This window comes from Perognathus longimembris, chromosome 6 (assembly GCF_023159225.1).
Source record: "Perognathus longimembris pacificus isolate PPM17 chromosome 6, ASM2315922v1, whole genome shotgun sequence".
NCBI lineage: Eukaryota > Metazoa > Chordata > Mammalia > Rodentia > Heteromyidae > Perognathus > Perognathus longimembris.
Genome location: NC_063166.1, coordinates 16010624 through 16024604, shown reverse-complemented (window position 1 = coordinate 16024604; position 13981 = coordinate 16010624). Strand labels below are relative to the sequence as shown.

General features: G+C 38.0%; 1 protein-coding gene across 1 annotated transcript; it reads right to left on the bottom strand.

Moving 5' to 3' along the window:
* Positions 1 to 7979: 7979 nt before the first annotated feature.
* On the bottom strand, positions 7980 to 8921 carry LOC125353598 (olfactory receptor 2W1-like). The gene has a single exon (XM_048349283.1). The coding sequence runs from the start codon at positions 8919 to 8921 to the stop codon at positions 7980 to 7982; it is 942 nt and encodes a 313-aa protein (XP_048205240.1).
* Positions 8922 to 13981: the final 5060 nt, after the last annotated feature.

The window sequence follows — 13981 nt, the reverse complement described above, 5'->3', positions numbered from 1 at the left end:
ACTCAGGCCTGAGCACTGTCCCTGGCTTCTTTTTGCTCAAGGCTAGCACTCTGCCACCTGAGCCACAGTGCCCCTTCTGGCGGTTTTCAATATATGGGGTGTTGGGGAATTGAACCTAGAGCTTTATGTGTAGGAGGCAAGCACTCTTGCCACTAGGCCATATTCCCAGCCCCTGCTGTGATCTCTTAAAGTTGAGTATTCAGAACTGAAAAGCCACAACTTTTAAAGTTGAAATGGGCCTCAGAAGCCATGACCGTAGACTTTTTCGCTGAATAGGAGATTTTTCTATGGAACATTCATATAACATTGGTCTGTCTGTTTGTCTATTTTGTTCCAGTCTTGGGGCTTGAACTCAGGACTTGGATGCTGTTCCTGAGCTTTTTTTTGTTGAAGGCTATGTCACTCTACCACTCTGAGCCCCAGCTCTACTTCTAGTTCTTATTTTTTGATAGTTAATTGGAGAGAAGAGTCTCAAGGACTTTCCTGCCCAGGCTGGCTTTGAACCACGCTCCTCTGATCTCAGCCTCCTGAGTAGCTAGAATAACAGATGGGAGCCACCAGCACCTGGCTTCATATAACATTTATGTTCATAATGTTAGTGTAATAGAAGCCAGTTATACAAGAAGACACCTCTTTCCTTAATCAGTGTCTCCTATACATTTACACTGACATTAATAAGTTGTTTTTGGCAATCTGCAGGCACTGAATTTTTCTCTCTATTCTAAAAATAAATAGTACAAGCATATTTAATTGAATTTAACATGGACTCATAATAAACAGTTTTAGTTTATGAATATTTATAGGTATACCCAGAAAACAATAAGGAAAGGCTTTATGAGTTTGGGTGAATTATCTTGTAACTATTACCTGAGTCCAGAAATAGCACATTGCTAACCATCTCAGGAGCTTGCTTTGTGCATAGTCTCAACTATAATTCTTCTCTGTTCTTGAAGTATCCTGATGGGTATCAGAAATAATCTCTTTGCATTTTATTAACTGCCTACATGTGCATATGCCAAATATTGTGAACATTTGCTTATTAAATGTGGGACATATCTGCTAAATCTTTTTTTAATGGACTCTATTATCAACTATACTGATAGATTTTTCTTTCCTCACCAAAGACATGATTACTTGTCTCTACTGCTATCCAGTTTTCAACTGCTGGACTTTCTTGGTGCTTTGTCACTGGATGCACCTGGGTTATGTAGGACTTCAAATTCCTGAGCTGAAAGGTGAGCAGGAAATTCTGTGTGGGCATCTCTACTGAAATAGCTGTCAACCTCAGAGGTGTACATGTGCTTTGTAGGTTGTTTCTAGCAGATGAAAACTGTGAGTGGCTCTGTATAAACTTCGGATCACTGAAGGCCATAGGTGATCTTGTTAGAATGGCTACTGAAGTAGGAATTGAATGGTGTACACTTAAATACAAGAGTTTTCATTTTGTTGCTTCTTCCTATTCTCCACATTGGTTTAACCCTTAAGTGTCACATGTCGGATATTTGTTTAACTTCAACTGAAAAGTAAATGTGATAATCAGAATGAGATTTTGAACAGTGGGGTGAAGACATAGATGGCATTACCAAAAAAACTTAAAGCTATATTTTAACTGAAACCTCATTTTTATTTTTCATAGTAGGGAAGTACTACAGTTGCCAATAACAGAGCATAATGTTGTATTTTCTTCAATGATTTTGAAGATGAATGAGCCAAGTATATTTAAACATAATTTGGTGCCCATCAAGAATATGAAGAGAAAACTGAGAACATACAAAATGTCTGAATATTAAGAACATATTTAACGGATGACTTGTTGATGATTAAGGAAAGGTTACCATGCCCAAATGGAAAAAGAGAATTTCAAAACGGTTAAAGATCAGTCTACCTGTGTAGTTTTTACCCCAAGATCCCTGCCACTTTCTGCTGGTGTGAACCCGAGTGAGCTAATCAATGTTTATAAGTCTCAGTTTCTTTGTTGATGGAACAGTAGGCTAGTTGTGTGGAGGATTAAATGACATTAAATGCCATGATGTTTGATACTTGGGAAATACTTAGAAAATTCAAATGATCTTAATTGCTGTTGCTGAATTTGAATCCCCTCTGTTGAGATAGCTTTACTATCATTGCTATTCCTAGCTCATATACTTTTTACATCTTGACTTTCACATATACTAAAAACCTGTGCTGTCTAGGATGTGTTTGTACCCAATGTCCTTTGCTGTTGGACATAGCAGAGAATACTTACCAGAGATCTGAAAGGTTAGGCTCCATGATTTTTCTATGAGAGGAGTAAAATGTAGTGTTCTTGGCTTGTATGTAATTCAAATGCATCGGTTTCCCATTAGGATGGAGGATTCTTCATTAATAGCTCAGCAAAGGAAGTTGTGGGGCAAGTTACTAAAGCTCTGAAAAAATTAGATTAGCCATCACCATTTCTTTTTATACTGATGTCACAATATTATCCAATTGAATTAATCTTTAGGAGAAGTTTCTATTAAAATTGGATGTTGGAGATAAACTAGATGCAGGACTAGTAGAAAAGCTGATGAATTCGTTTTGGCTAAATACATTTCTAGGTTGATATGTGAAATCTTCTATTGGATTTTTTAATTATTCATATCTCAAGTAGAGTGTTGCTGAACTATACAAGCAGGGCATTGTGGTTGAGTTAGAGTCTGAGAATCATTAATGTGTGGACAGGAGTATTTATGCACAATTCTCAAGGCTACTCCGTCGGTGTGGTGTAGACCTTGGGGGATTTCAGTCCCCATTAGGTGATTAAGGAAATCAATGTTTATAGTCACAGCCTTATCCAAACAGGAATTTTATTTAAAAAATCTCCCAAGACACTGATTTCATCATTGCCTTTTCTTTCTTTACTTCTTGAAACAAATTAATTTTAGAGATAATTTTAATGATGTATTATATTAAATTTAAATTGAAAAATAAAGTAAAAATGTCAACCATATGTTTAAAAGTTCATTTAATTGACATTTATTTTGTGGAATGGTGGGATATTAATAAATTGGAGAGAATGGTATCTGATAGTACCAATTGGGCAGAAAATATCTGGTTTGTGTTAACTTTGTGGAATGATAATTCTTTTATCTTGTTTGTTTTTTTGTTTGTTTCTTGCCAGTTCTGAAGCTTGAACTCAGGGCCTGAGCACTGTACCTGGTTTCTTTTTGCTCAAGGCTAGCACTCTACCACTTGAGCCACAGCGCTACTTCCAGCTTTTTCTATATGTGTGGTGCCGAGGAATCGAACCCAGGGCTTCATGCATACGAGGCAAGCCCTCTACCACTAGGCCATATTCCCAGCCTGGAATGATAATTCTTTGTTCATGAATGATGTCACCCTTGCTTCATTTTCAGGGCATTAAAGATAAGAGGTGAACATGCTGGGTGCTGGTGGCTCATGCCTGTGATTCCAGCTACTCAGGAGGCTGATATACAAAGCCGGCCAGCCAAGAAAGTCTATGAGACTCTAATCTTCAATGAAAAACCAGAAGTGGCTCAGTGGCTCAGAGTGGTAGCCTTGAGCAGAAAAAAGAAAGTTTCTCAGGAACAGTGCTCAGGCTCAGTGTTCTTAATATTCAGTGTTTAAACCCCATGACTGACACACAGATACAGACACAGGCACAGACATAGACACACAGACACACAGACACAGAAACACACACACACACACACACAAACAAACAGATGAACACTTTCGAATGTCTCAGTTCAAGGAATGGAAACCTACCTTACTAGTAAATGGCCCTACATACTACTTCATTTGTCTCTTCCTCCTTCTTGCTTCTTTTTTGTTTAATGTATTTCTTTATTGTCAAAGTGATATACAGAGGGGTTACAGTTTCATACATAAGGCAGTGTGTACAATTCTTTTCCAACTTGTTACCTTAGAACAATCATGATCTTTAGGTTTGTGCTCATTGTTACTCTTGCTTTTAAAAGTAAAATACGGGGCTGGGGATATAGCCTAGTGGCAAGAGTGCCTGCCTCGGATACACGAGGCCCTAGGTTCGATTCCCCAGCACCACATATACAGAAAACGGCCAGAAGCGCCACTGTGGCTCAAGTGGCAGAGTGCTAGCCTTGAGCGGGAAGAAGCCAGGGACAGTGCTCAGGCCCTGAGTCCAAGGCCCAGGACTGCCCCCCCCCCAAAAAAAGTAAAATACGTCCTATCATAGTCATCTTCATGTGTGAAATAGCTGAATAACTTGCATTTTAAATTTTAGTTGTTTTTGAGCTTACACAAAGGGTATCACATTTTAAATATTGATTGGGAGAAGTTCTGGAATTCCATATACCATGTGTGAACACATTCCAATCATCCACCCACTTGTTGATGGATTTATGCATTAATTATAGTTTTTAGCTTATGCGAAGGGCACTATTGAAGACAGTATGTGTATGTCTCTTGGGACATGTAGGCAAGAATGTCTTTGTACTTACAATAGGAACTTCAGGCTCATGGAATATGATAATAGTAAACCTTGTAACAATCGATTTTTTCTAAATTATTAATAAAGATCTGTTTGTCTTACTCTTGGTACATATAAATGATCCCACAGAAACCTACATTTTCTCCCAGCATGTGAACATTTATTGTATTTTATTGTCTTTTAAATAATTGTCTAGTAAAATGGTTCAGATATTAACTGTGGTGGTGTCTTTCATTTTCCTGATATCCAAGGTGGTTGAATTTATCTTCTTACAGTTATTTATAGAGATAATTTTCATTCTTTGAATAAATATTTTTTGGTAAGTGAAATAATTCTGTGTGTCTATCATATTTATATTTTGAATATCTCAGCTCCATATTATATTGCTTTGTACCTTTCCTCCTTGTAGGTATTCTTTCTTCCCTCCCTCCCTCCTTTCTTTCTCTTTCTTCTTGCCAGTCCTGGGGCTTGAACTCAGGGCCTGAGCACTGTCTCTGGCTTCTTTTTGCTCAAGGCTAGCACTCTACCTCTTGAGCCACAACGCCACTTCAGGCTTTTCCTATATATGTGGTGCTGAGGAATGGAACCCAGGGTTTCATTATAGGAGGCATAGTCCCAGCTCCTGATATGCAAAGGCAACCAGACAGGAAAGTTTACGGGACTCTAATCTCCAATGAAAAAATCAGAAGTGGCTCAGTGGCTCAAACAGAGTGCTAGCCTTGAGCAGAAAAACAAAAAACAAAAAATCTCTCCGGGACAGTGCCCAGGCCTTGAGTTCAAACCCCATGATTGACACACACAGACACAGATAGGCCATATTTCCAGCTCCTCCTTATGTATTCTTATCCTATGTTCAATTCTCTGTGAGGTTACCCGTCCAGAAAATATTTTGACTTAGTTTATTGTTTGGCTTTTTTTTAGTTTAAAAATATCTCTCTTGATCAGAAATCTTTCATTTTATGTTGAAAAACATTTTCTTCAGTGGTTTCTTCACAAAGTCCATGTTCCAACTCAGAGAAGTTTTGATTTGTATATATTTTAGATGTTATAAAGTTCTGCTCTTGATCTAGGTGGTGTTAATTTATGTAAATGTAGAACTGGCGTCCAAACTCATCTTTTCCTGTGGATAGGTACATCACAACACAAATTCTGCAAATATTTTTCTTTCCCCAGTAATGCCATATTCTTTCATGTGCCAACATTCTGTGTGTGTATGTGTGTGTGTTTGTGCATGCATGTGTATACTGTGTGCTCTGCTCCAATGCTCTCTCTCTTTCTACAGTGCAGCCGATGACAATTATTTGTACTTATTATGAATCTCAATAGGTAGAAAGGCAGCAGAGTCCTCTTTAATAATCCTCAGAAGTGTCTTCACATTGTTAACCCCTTGCTGTTCATTTTGGTGACTTCATCAAAAGCACTATCAGTAGTTGATTATAGTTGTATTGAATGCATAGTTTTTTTTTGGGGGGGGATTAGCTTGTCATGTAAAGAATACTATCCTGAAGGGTAAGGTATAACTTCATTTATTTAGTTCTTCTCTAATGCTTTTTTAAAAATGTTACAATTTTTCTATCGACAAGGGTTGTACATATTTTGCAAGATATGGTCCTGGTTGAAGAGCCATTGCAAGGGTACTGCAGAGCAGCTGAGTAAAAGAAGGCGTATTATTAAAAACAAAGTGTGAGAAGTGTATGATATTAAGGGAGAAACTTTTTACACTGGCTCCACTTATTTCCTTTCTGTCTTCATGCTAGGGATAAAAAGAGTGCTTTATGGGAGTTGGGAATGTGGCTTAGTAGTACAGTGCTTGCTTAGCATGCAGGAAGCCCTGGGTTCGGTTCCTCAGCACCACATACCCAGAAAAAGCTGGGAGTGGTGCTGTGGCTCAAAAGGTAGAGTGGTAGACTTGAGCAAAAAGAAGTCAGGGACAGTGCTCAGGCCTGGAGTCCCAAGCCCCAGGACTGGCAAAAAAAGAAAAGAAAAGAAAAGAAAAGAAAAGAAAAGAAAAGAAAAGAGTACTTTATGGACTCCTCCTTATCTCTAACCTGACAGCTAGGACATTTTACTAAAACCTTTGCAATATTAATTTTCACCTATTTCCCATATCTACCAGGAAATAAAATAATTAATCCCCCAAACCACATTAATTTTATGTTTAGAGAGACTTAAATTTCCTGATCTCTTCAACATTGTCACCAAACCAGCCAGCTCAAAAATCATCTGTAGTGCTTATTTAGAAAGTGTGGATTGCTGGTCTATGCTCTTGTGATATAGGTCCAAGAATATGCTTTTCTAACTTTTTCTATGTTACCTGGTGATAATGCTGATGCTTTGTTCCAGGGTAAAATTCATCTTCAAGATGAAGAGAGTCTGGAGATGTTTTGTCAGTTTGTTATTCCTTCATGTTCCTGTTCCCTCTCTCCCCGCTAAGGGTTTTGTTCCCTTTTGCATTGTAAAGCTAGGTGCCTTCCATTTACATCACACTTACATGAAGGGAGCTGAAGAAGGTGAGAAAAAGAGGATTCATATTACAGAAGACATGCCAGAAGGGGTACCCATTGCCTCCTTGGCATAGTTAGTGGAATCAGACTAAGCTATGTCATTTGCCACATGGCAGCTGTATGTCAAGCTCATATTGGAGGCAGCAACTGGTGCCTAGCCTCCTCTGTAATGGTTACTCAGGCAAAGTCATTGGATGGAGGGGCGTGTCACATTGTTTAAAGTGTGTCTGGAGGGCTGGGGATATGGCCTAGTGGCAAGAGAGCTTGCCTCGTATACATAAGGCCCTACGTTCGATTCCACATATACAGAAAATGGCCAGAAGTGGCGCTGTGGCTCAAGTGGCAGAGTGCTAGCCTTGAGCAAAAGGAAGCCAGGGACAGTGCTCAGGCCCTGAGTCCAAGGCCCAGGACTGGCCAAAAAAAAAAAAAAAAAAAAAAAAGTGTGTCTGGAATAAAAAAGATGTGTCTAGAATAATTCTATGAGAACCAAGATGTCCATGTAAGACCTTAATATATTTTGCAGACCTGTTACTGTGTTTACTACATTTCATAGTTATGTAACTTTCTGTGGTACATGGTTTCTTGTGACGCTTTTCATATACCTGTCTGTTTTTTTTTTTTTTTAGGATTTTTTTCTTATTTATTGTCAAAGTGATGTACAGAGAGGTTACAGTTTCATACCTTAGGCCTTGGGTACATTTCTTGCACTGTGTGTTACCTCCTCCTTAATTCCCCCCCTCTTCCCTCCCCCCTCTGTCTCCTCCATGAGTTGTTCAGTTGGTTTACACCAAATGGTTTTGCAAGTAGTGCTTTTAGAGTCATTTGTCTTTTTATCCTTTCTTACCTGTCTGTTTTATTTGCATATCTGTGCCTCTTTATTTCTATTCTTGTTTATGTAACACGATGAACATTATTCCTAGTAAAATATGATGAGCAATCATTAAATAGTGTTGTAGTAAATAAGATTCTGATGGTAAAGGGCATTATTTCTTTCGTTCTTCAACTTGTATTCCCTTCCCCCCAACTTATGATTGCTGAACAGTTTTTAACTTCAATATTCTCTTCAGAGCACTCTTTACATCTTTGTTTCTTAAAGTGTAGATCAGAGGGTTAAGACTGGGTGTGACGATTGTGTAAAACAGAGTTAAGAACTTTCCTTCATCCTGGGAATTGTTTTTCTGTGGCCTCATGTACATATAAATGGCTGTCCCATAAAACAGAGTCACTACTGTGAGGTGGGAGCCACAGGTATTGAGGACCTTTCTCCACCTGTTGGCTGACTTGATCCTCATTACAGCTCGAGTGATGACTCCATACGAGATGAGAATCAGTGACAGGGGTACTAGAAGAAATATAACTCCAAGAGTAAGGACGACCACCTCAATGACTCTCGAATAGACACAAGCCATCTTGACCAATGCTGGCATCTCACAGAAAAAATTATCCACTAGGCGATGGCCACATCTTGGTAACTTCAATGTCAATGAGCAAAGAATTAAGGCACTTCCCAATCCCCCCAGCCAGGAGATCAGCACCATCTTGTGGCAGAGCCCAGGGTGCATGATGACCATGTAGTGGAGAGGCTGACACACAGCAGCATAGCGGTCATAGGCCATCACAGCCAAGAGAAGACATTCTGTGGCTCCCAGGTCAAGGGCGAAGAAGAACTGGAGTGCGCAGCCTCCATATGTAATCGACTTTGTTGGACCCCACAGATTTACCAGCATCTGGGGGATAATGCTGGTCGTGTAACAGAGGTCCACAGCAGACAAATTCGATAAGAAGAAATACATAGGGGTGTGGAGTTGGGTGTCTAGATAAGACACCAGGATGATGGCTGTGTTTCCTATGAGAGTCACCACATAGAAGATGAAGACAGCCCCGGAGATGATGCGCTCCAGGTGAGGGCGATCAGAAAACCCCAGAAGGATGAAGTCTGTTCTGGAACTTTCATTGCTTGTTTCCATGGCCCTTTATGATATGCTAGGAGATAATGTCATGATAACCAATGATAGGGGCAGTCTACCTTAGAACTGGGAATGGCTGACATTATTGTCATGACTATCCCAAATGCACAATTTGCATGCTTTTTCTATGTGGAGTATCTCTTTTAAAAGCATTTGTTTGGTGTCCAGTGCTAATTGCATCTCTGTGTTTACTCATATCCAAAGTGGTCCTAAACCATGGTGTTAAACTCAGAGTATATAGTCAATCATTAAGACAAGTTTGTGTGCTTTGCTATCCATGATTCTATATTAAATTTTTTTTTCTGTGAGGGCCGTAAGGCTTCAACGCAGGTCCTGAGTGCTGTCCTTGAGCTTTTTTTTCTTTTTTTTTTTTTCCTCAAGGCTATCAGTCTACCACTTGTGCCACACGTCTGCTTTTGGTTTGTTGGTGGTTAATTGGAGATAAGAGTCTCTTGCACTTTCCTGCCCAAGTTGTCTTTGAATTGTGATCCTCAGCTCTCAGCCTCCTGAGTAGCTAGGATTACAGGTGTGAACCACCTGTGCCTGGGGTTCTATGCAATTTGCTCATGTGGTAAGATCAATCATATATTTTTAAATGAGGGTACCTGGTAACAGTCAGTCAGACTCCATTTTCTTGATCTCCTAAGTTACCTGGAGGTATTTAATAAAAACAAAATAGTTAATTAAATAAACCCTGATTGTTTGTCCTTATGGAGTTGAGCACATACATGAGTACATATTTCAGTTACTTTGGAACCTTTTGTCATAAAATAACCTTTTGACTCAACAGTATACATCTAATGGGTAAAAATTGACCCAAATCACTTTTTCCCTCTGAATTGTGTATCATATATAGTTTAATAGTTAGAAGCATTTACTCATCAACTTAGTTTAAATTTTTTCTTCTGTCTAATTTGTTCCAAGAACTTCAGTCCTAAGATTATACTTATACTTTCTTGGAGGACATGGAATAAATGTTAAACTGTCATTTGCAGAGGTATCTAGTAAAATAAAAATTCTCAAGGAAATCATCATTATATAACTTTTTAGTTAGAATATGGAAATAAGTAATCATAAATAAATGTATTAGAGGGGGAGGGGGGAGGGGGGTATGAGGGACAAGGTAACAAACAGTACAAGAAATGTATCCAATGCCTAACTATGAAACTGTAACCTCTCTGTATATCAGTTTTATAATAAAAACTAAAAATAAAAAAAGAAAAAAATGTATTAGGAAATAGAAAATCAGTTTCTTAGCATAAAAGCATGAGCATAACTAAGGAGAGTTGAGTATTGATTAGCATATTGATTGAGTATTGAGTAGTATACTTTCTACGTCCAGCACAGTTTCCACTGCTTGTCAGGAAATAATTTCACTAACATGTGAAGTGAATCCCATAATTCCTTATTCAGTGGGAGATTGTGAACAACAATATTTCTTAAAGCACTTGAAACTGTTCTGTTTATATTTAATTCTTAAAAAAAAGAGAGAAAGCCTGTCCCATTCCCTATCATTATTATTCTGTATGTCTCTTGTTTCTTTCAGTTTTTACACTAATAAACTCACCATAATGGCTTCAAGATAAATATAAATGTCAAGTACTTTTGTTTTTTAACAGGTATCTAGCTTTGAATTCAGGGCCACTTACTTGCTGAATGGATGCTCTACCACTTCATTCATACCTCCAGTCTATCTTTTTTTGTGGATTTAGAAATGGATCTCCCTTGACCTGTGCGCTGGGCGAGAGCGTTTTGCACAGTGTTTGTTTCCCTGTCTTGCACTTACAAATATGGTCTATGGAGTAGCATGGAAAACATTTGCTGTTTTTCCCCTTTTTTAAAAATTGCTTTTGTTTAAAATTTGATCTCCTTAATTACTGTAAACATAGCCTATTTTTGTGCTTAAGATACTGAATGGAAAACTCCATTGTGTGTTGCTGGACTATTTTGGAAATATTTGGCCAAATGTGTGTTAATTTGGCTGTGATGGCCTTTAAAGCAAACAACAACAAAGCTGTGAAAGTGGCATTGGAGAATTATCTTTAGTTACTTGAAGAGTTTCTAGTTTTTTTTAAATACAGTTTATGTTAAAATGATTTTTATTAATTTAGAGAAGACAATCGATGTCTGTGAGAAAGAGGACTTTTCTTTGGGATTTTCTTTTGTGGTCATTGTGAACGATTGCTTTTTCCTGTACTTAGGTTCACATTCTTCCTCTGTTCTAAAACTTAGACTGACATCTAGCCTTGACAATCATAGTATGTTTTATTTTCCTGAAGGGGGAATAACTTATAATGCTGTTTAGTTTTGTACTATTGGTGTGTTGGTGAATTTTTAAACTGTGTGCTAACTGCAATAAATTATATGAACCGACAAAAAAAATAAAGAAATGGATCTCCTTGGCTTTTATGACTAGACAGGCTTCAAACCATGACCCTCAAGATTCCAGTTTCCTGGAAGGATTATAGCCCTGTCCAATGAACACTTGGATCAGGCCTTTGAGTTTCATACCTCTGCCTCATAAATAATTATGATTACAGTTTTGATCTACTGAATCTTAGTTATGACTCATAAAACCTACAAGGGTAATTATATACACAAAAATGCCAGAAGCCATGACTAGACTTTTGCCCTGTATAGATTTTTCCATGGAACATTCATACAATATCTACCTATGTATCTATATATCCACATATCTATTATCTATCTATGTATCTATCTATCTATCTATCTATCTATCTATCTATCTATCTATCTATCTATCTATCTACCTATCTATCTATCTGATCTATTTTGTTCCAGTCTTGGGGCTTGAATTCAGAGCTTGGACATTGTTCCTGATCTTTTTTGTTTAAGTATAGCTCTCTACCACTTTGAGCACAAGATCCACTTGTAGCTTTTTTTTTTTTTTTTAAAGTTAAGTGGAGAAAAGAGTCTCAAAGACTTTCCTGCCCAGGCTGGTTTTGAACCATGCTCCTCTGATCTCAGTCTCCTGAGTAGCTAGAATTATAGATGGGAGCAACCAGCACCTGGCTTCATATAACATTTATGTTCATAATGTCAGTGTAATAGAAGACAGTTATACAAGAAGACACCTCTTTCCTTAATCAATGTCTCTATGTTCCATTCAAAACATGGAGGCATTGACTCTATCGATTCCAAAAATAATTTGTATAGGCATAGTTAATCCTATTCAACATGACTTCACAATAAATAGATGTAGTTCAATAGATATATACAAATATATCTGTTGCATTATATCTATATATAGGTCTATATATGTATAGGTCTGTCAGTCTATCTATCTATCTATCTATCTATCTATCTATCTATCTATCTATCTGCCTATCAGCATACTGAGTCAATAATAAGAAAGATTTTTATGAGTATGGGTGAATTATTTTATAACTATTACCTGAGTCCAGAAATAGCACATTGCCAGCCATCCCAGGAGCTTGCTTTGTGCAGAAGCCCAATTATAACTCTTCTCTGTTCTTGAAGTGTCCTGATGGGTACCAGAAATCACTTCTTTGCATTTTATTAACTGCCAACATGTGCATCCACCAATATTGTGAACTTTGGCTAATTAAAGGTGGAATATATCCATTGAATCTTTTTTTTTTTGGCCAGTCCTGGGCCTTGGACTCAGGGCCTGAGCACTGTCCCTGGCTTCTTCCCGCTCAAGGCTAGCACTCTGCCACTTGAGCCACAGCGCCGCTTCTGGCCGTTTTTCTGTATATGTGGTGCTGGGGAATCGAACCTAGGGCCTCGTGTATCCGAGGCAGGCACTCTTGCCACTAGGCTATATCCCCAGCCCCCATTGAATCTCTTTTAATGGAATCTACTATCAACTATACTGTCTTTCCTGATCAAGCACATGACCTGTTCCTAATGCTATCCAGTTTACAACTGCGGGACCATCTTGGCGTCTTGTCACTGGATGCACCTGGCTCATGTAGAACCTCAAATTCCTGAGCTGAAAGGTGAGAATTCTGGGTGTGCATCTCTACTGAGATAGCTGTGAACCCCAGGAGTGCACATGCGCTTTGTAGGTTATTTTTAGCAGATGGAAAACTTTGGATCACTGAAGGCTCTAGGTGATCTTGTTAGAATTGCTACTGAGGTAGGAATTGAATGGTGTAAACTTAAATATAAGATTTTTCATTTTGTTACTTCTTTCTATTCTCCACATTGGTTTAACCCTTAAGTCTCACATGTTGGACGTTCCTTTAACTTCAACTGAAAAGTAAATGTGATATTCAGAATGAGATTTTGAACTGTGGGGCTGTAGACATAGATGACATTACAAAAAAAAATAAACAAAACCAAACCCCTAAGGCTACATTTTAACTGAAACTTAGTTTTCATTTTTTCATAGTAGGGAAATACTTCAGTTGCCAATAATAGAACATGATCTTGCATTCAAAGAAAAATGAGCCAAATATATTTAAATATTTGGACATTTGGTGTCCATAAATTATGTGAAGAGAAAACTGAGAACATACAAAATGTCTGAATATTAAAAACATATTTAACGGATGACTTGTTGATGATTAAGGAAGGGTTATCATGTCCAAACAGAAAAAGAGAATATCAACAGGGCTAAAGCCATAGAAACTGGATTCAGTCTACTTGTGTAGTTTTTACCCCAAGATCTCTGCCACTTTCTGCTGGTGTGAACCCAAGTGAGCTAATCAATGTTTATAAGTCTCAGTTTCTTTGTTGATGGAACAATAGGCTAGTTGTGTGGAGGATTAAATGACATTAAATGCCATGATGTTTGATACTTGGGAAATACTTAGAAAATTCAAATGATCTTAATTGCTGTTGCTGAATTTGAATCCCCTCTGTTGAGATAGCTTTACTATCATTGCTATTCCTAGCTCATATACTTTTTACATCTTGACTTTCACAATACAAAGACCTGTGCTGTCTAGGATGTGTTTGTATCCAATGACCTTTGCTGTTGGACATAGCAGAGAATACTTACCAGAGATCTGAAAGGTTAGGCTCCATGATTTTTCTATGAGAGGAGTATTTGTAGTGTTCTTGGCTTGTAT

Coding starts and splice junctions, on each gene's coding strand:
- LOC125353598 (XM_048349283.1), bottom strand. CDS start 8,921: ATGGAAACAAGCAATGAAAGTTCCAGAACAGACTTCATCCTTCTGGGG.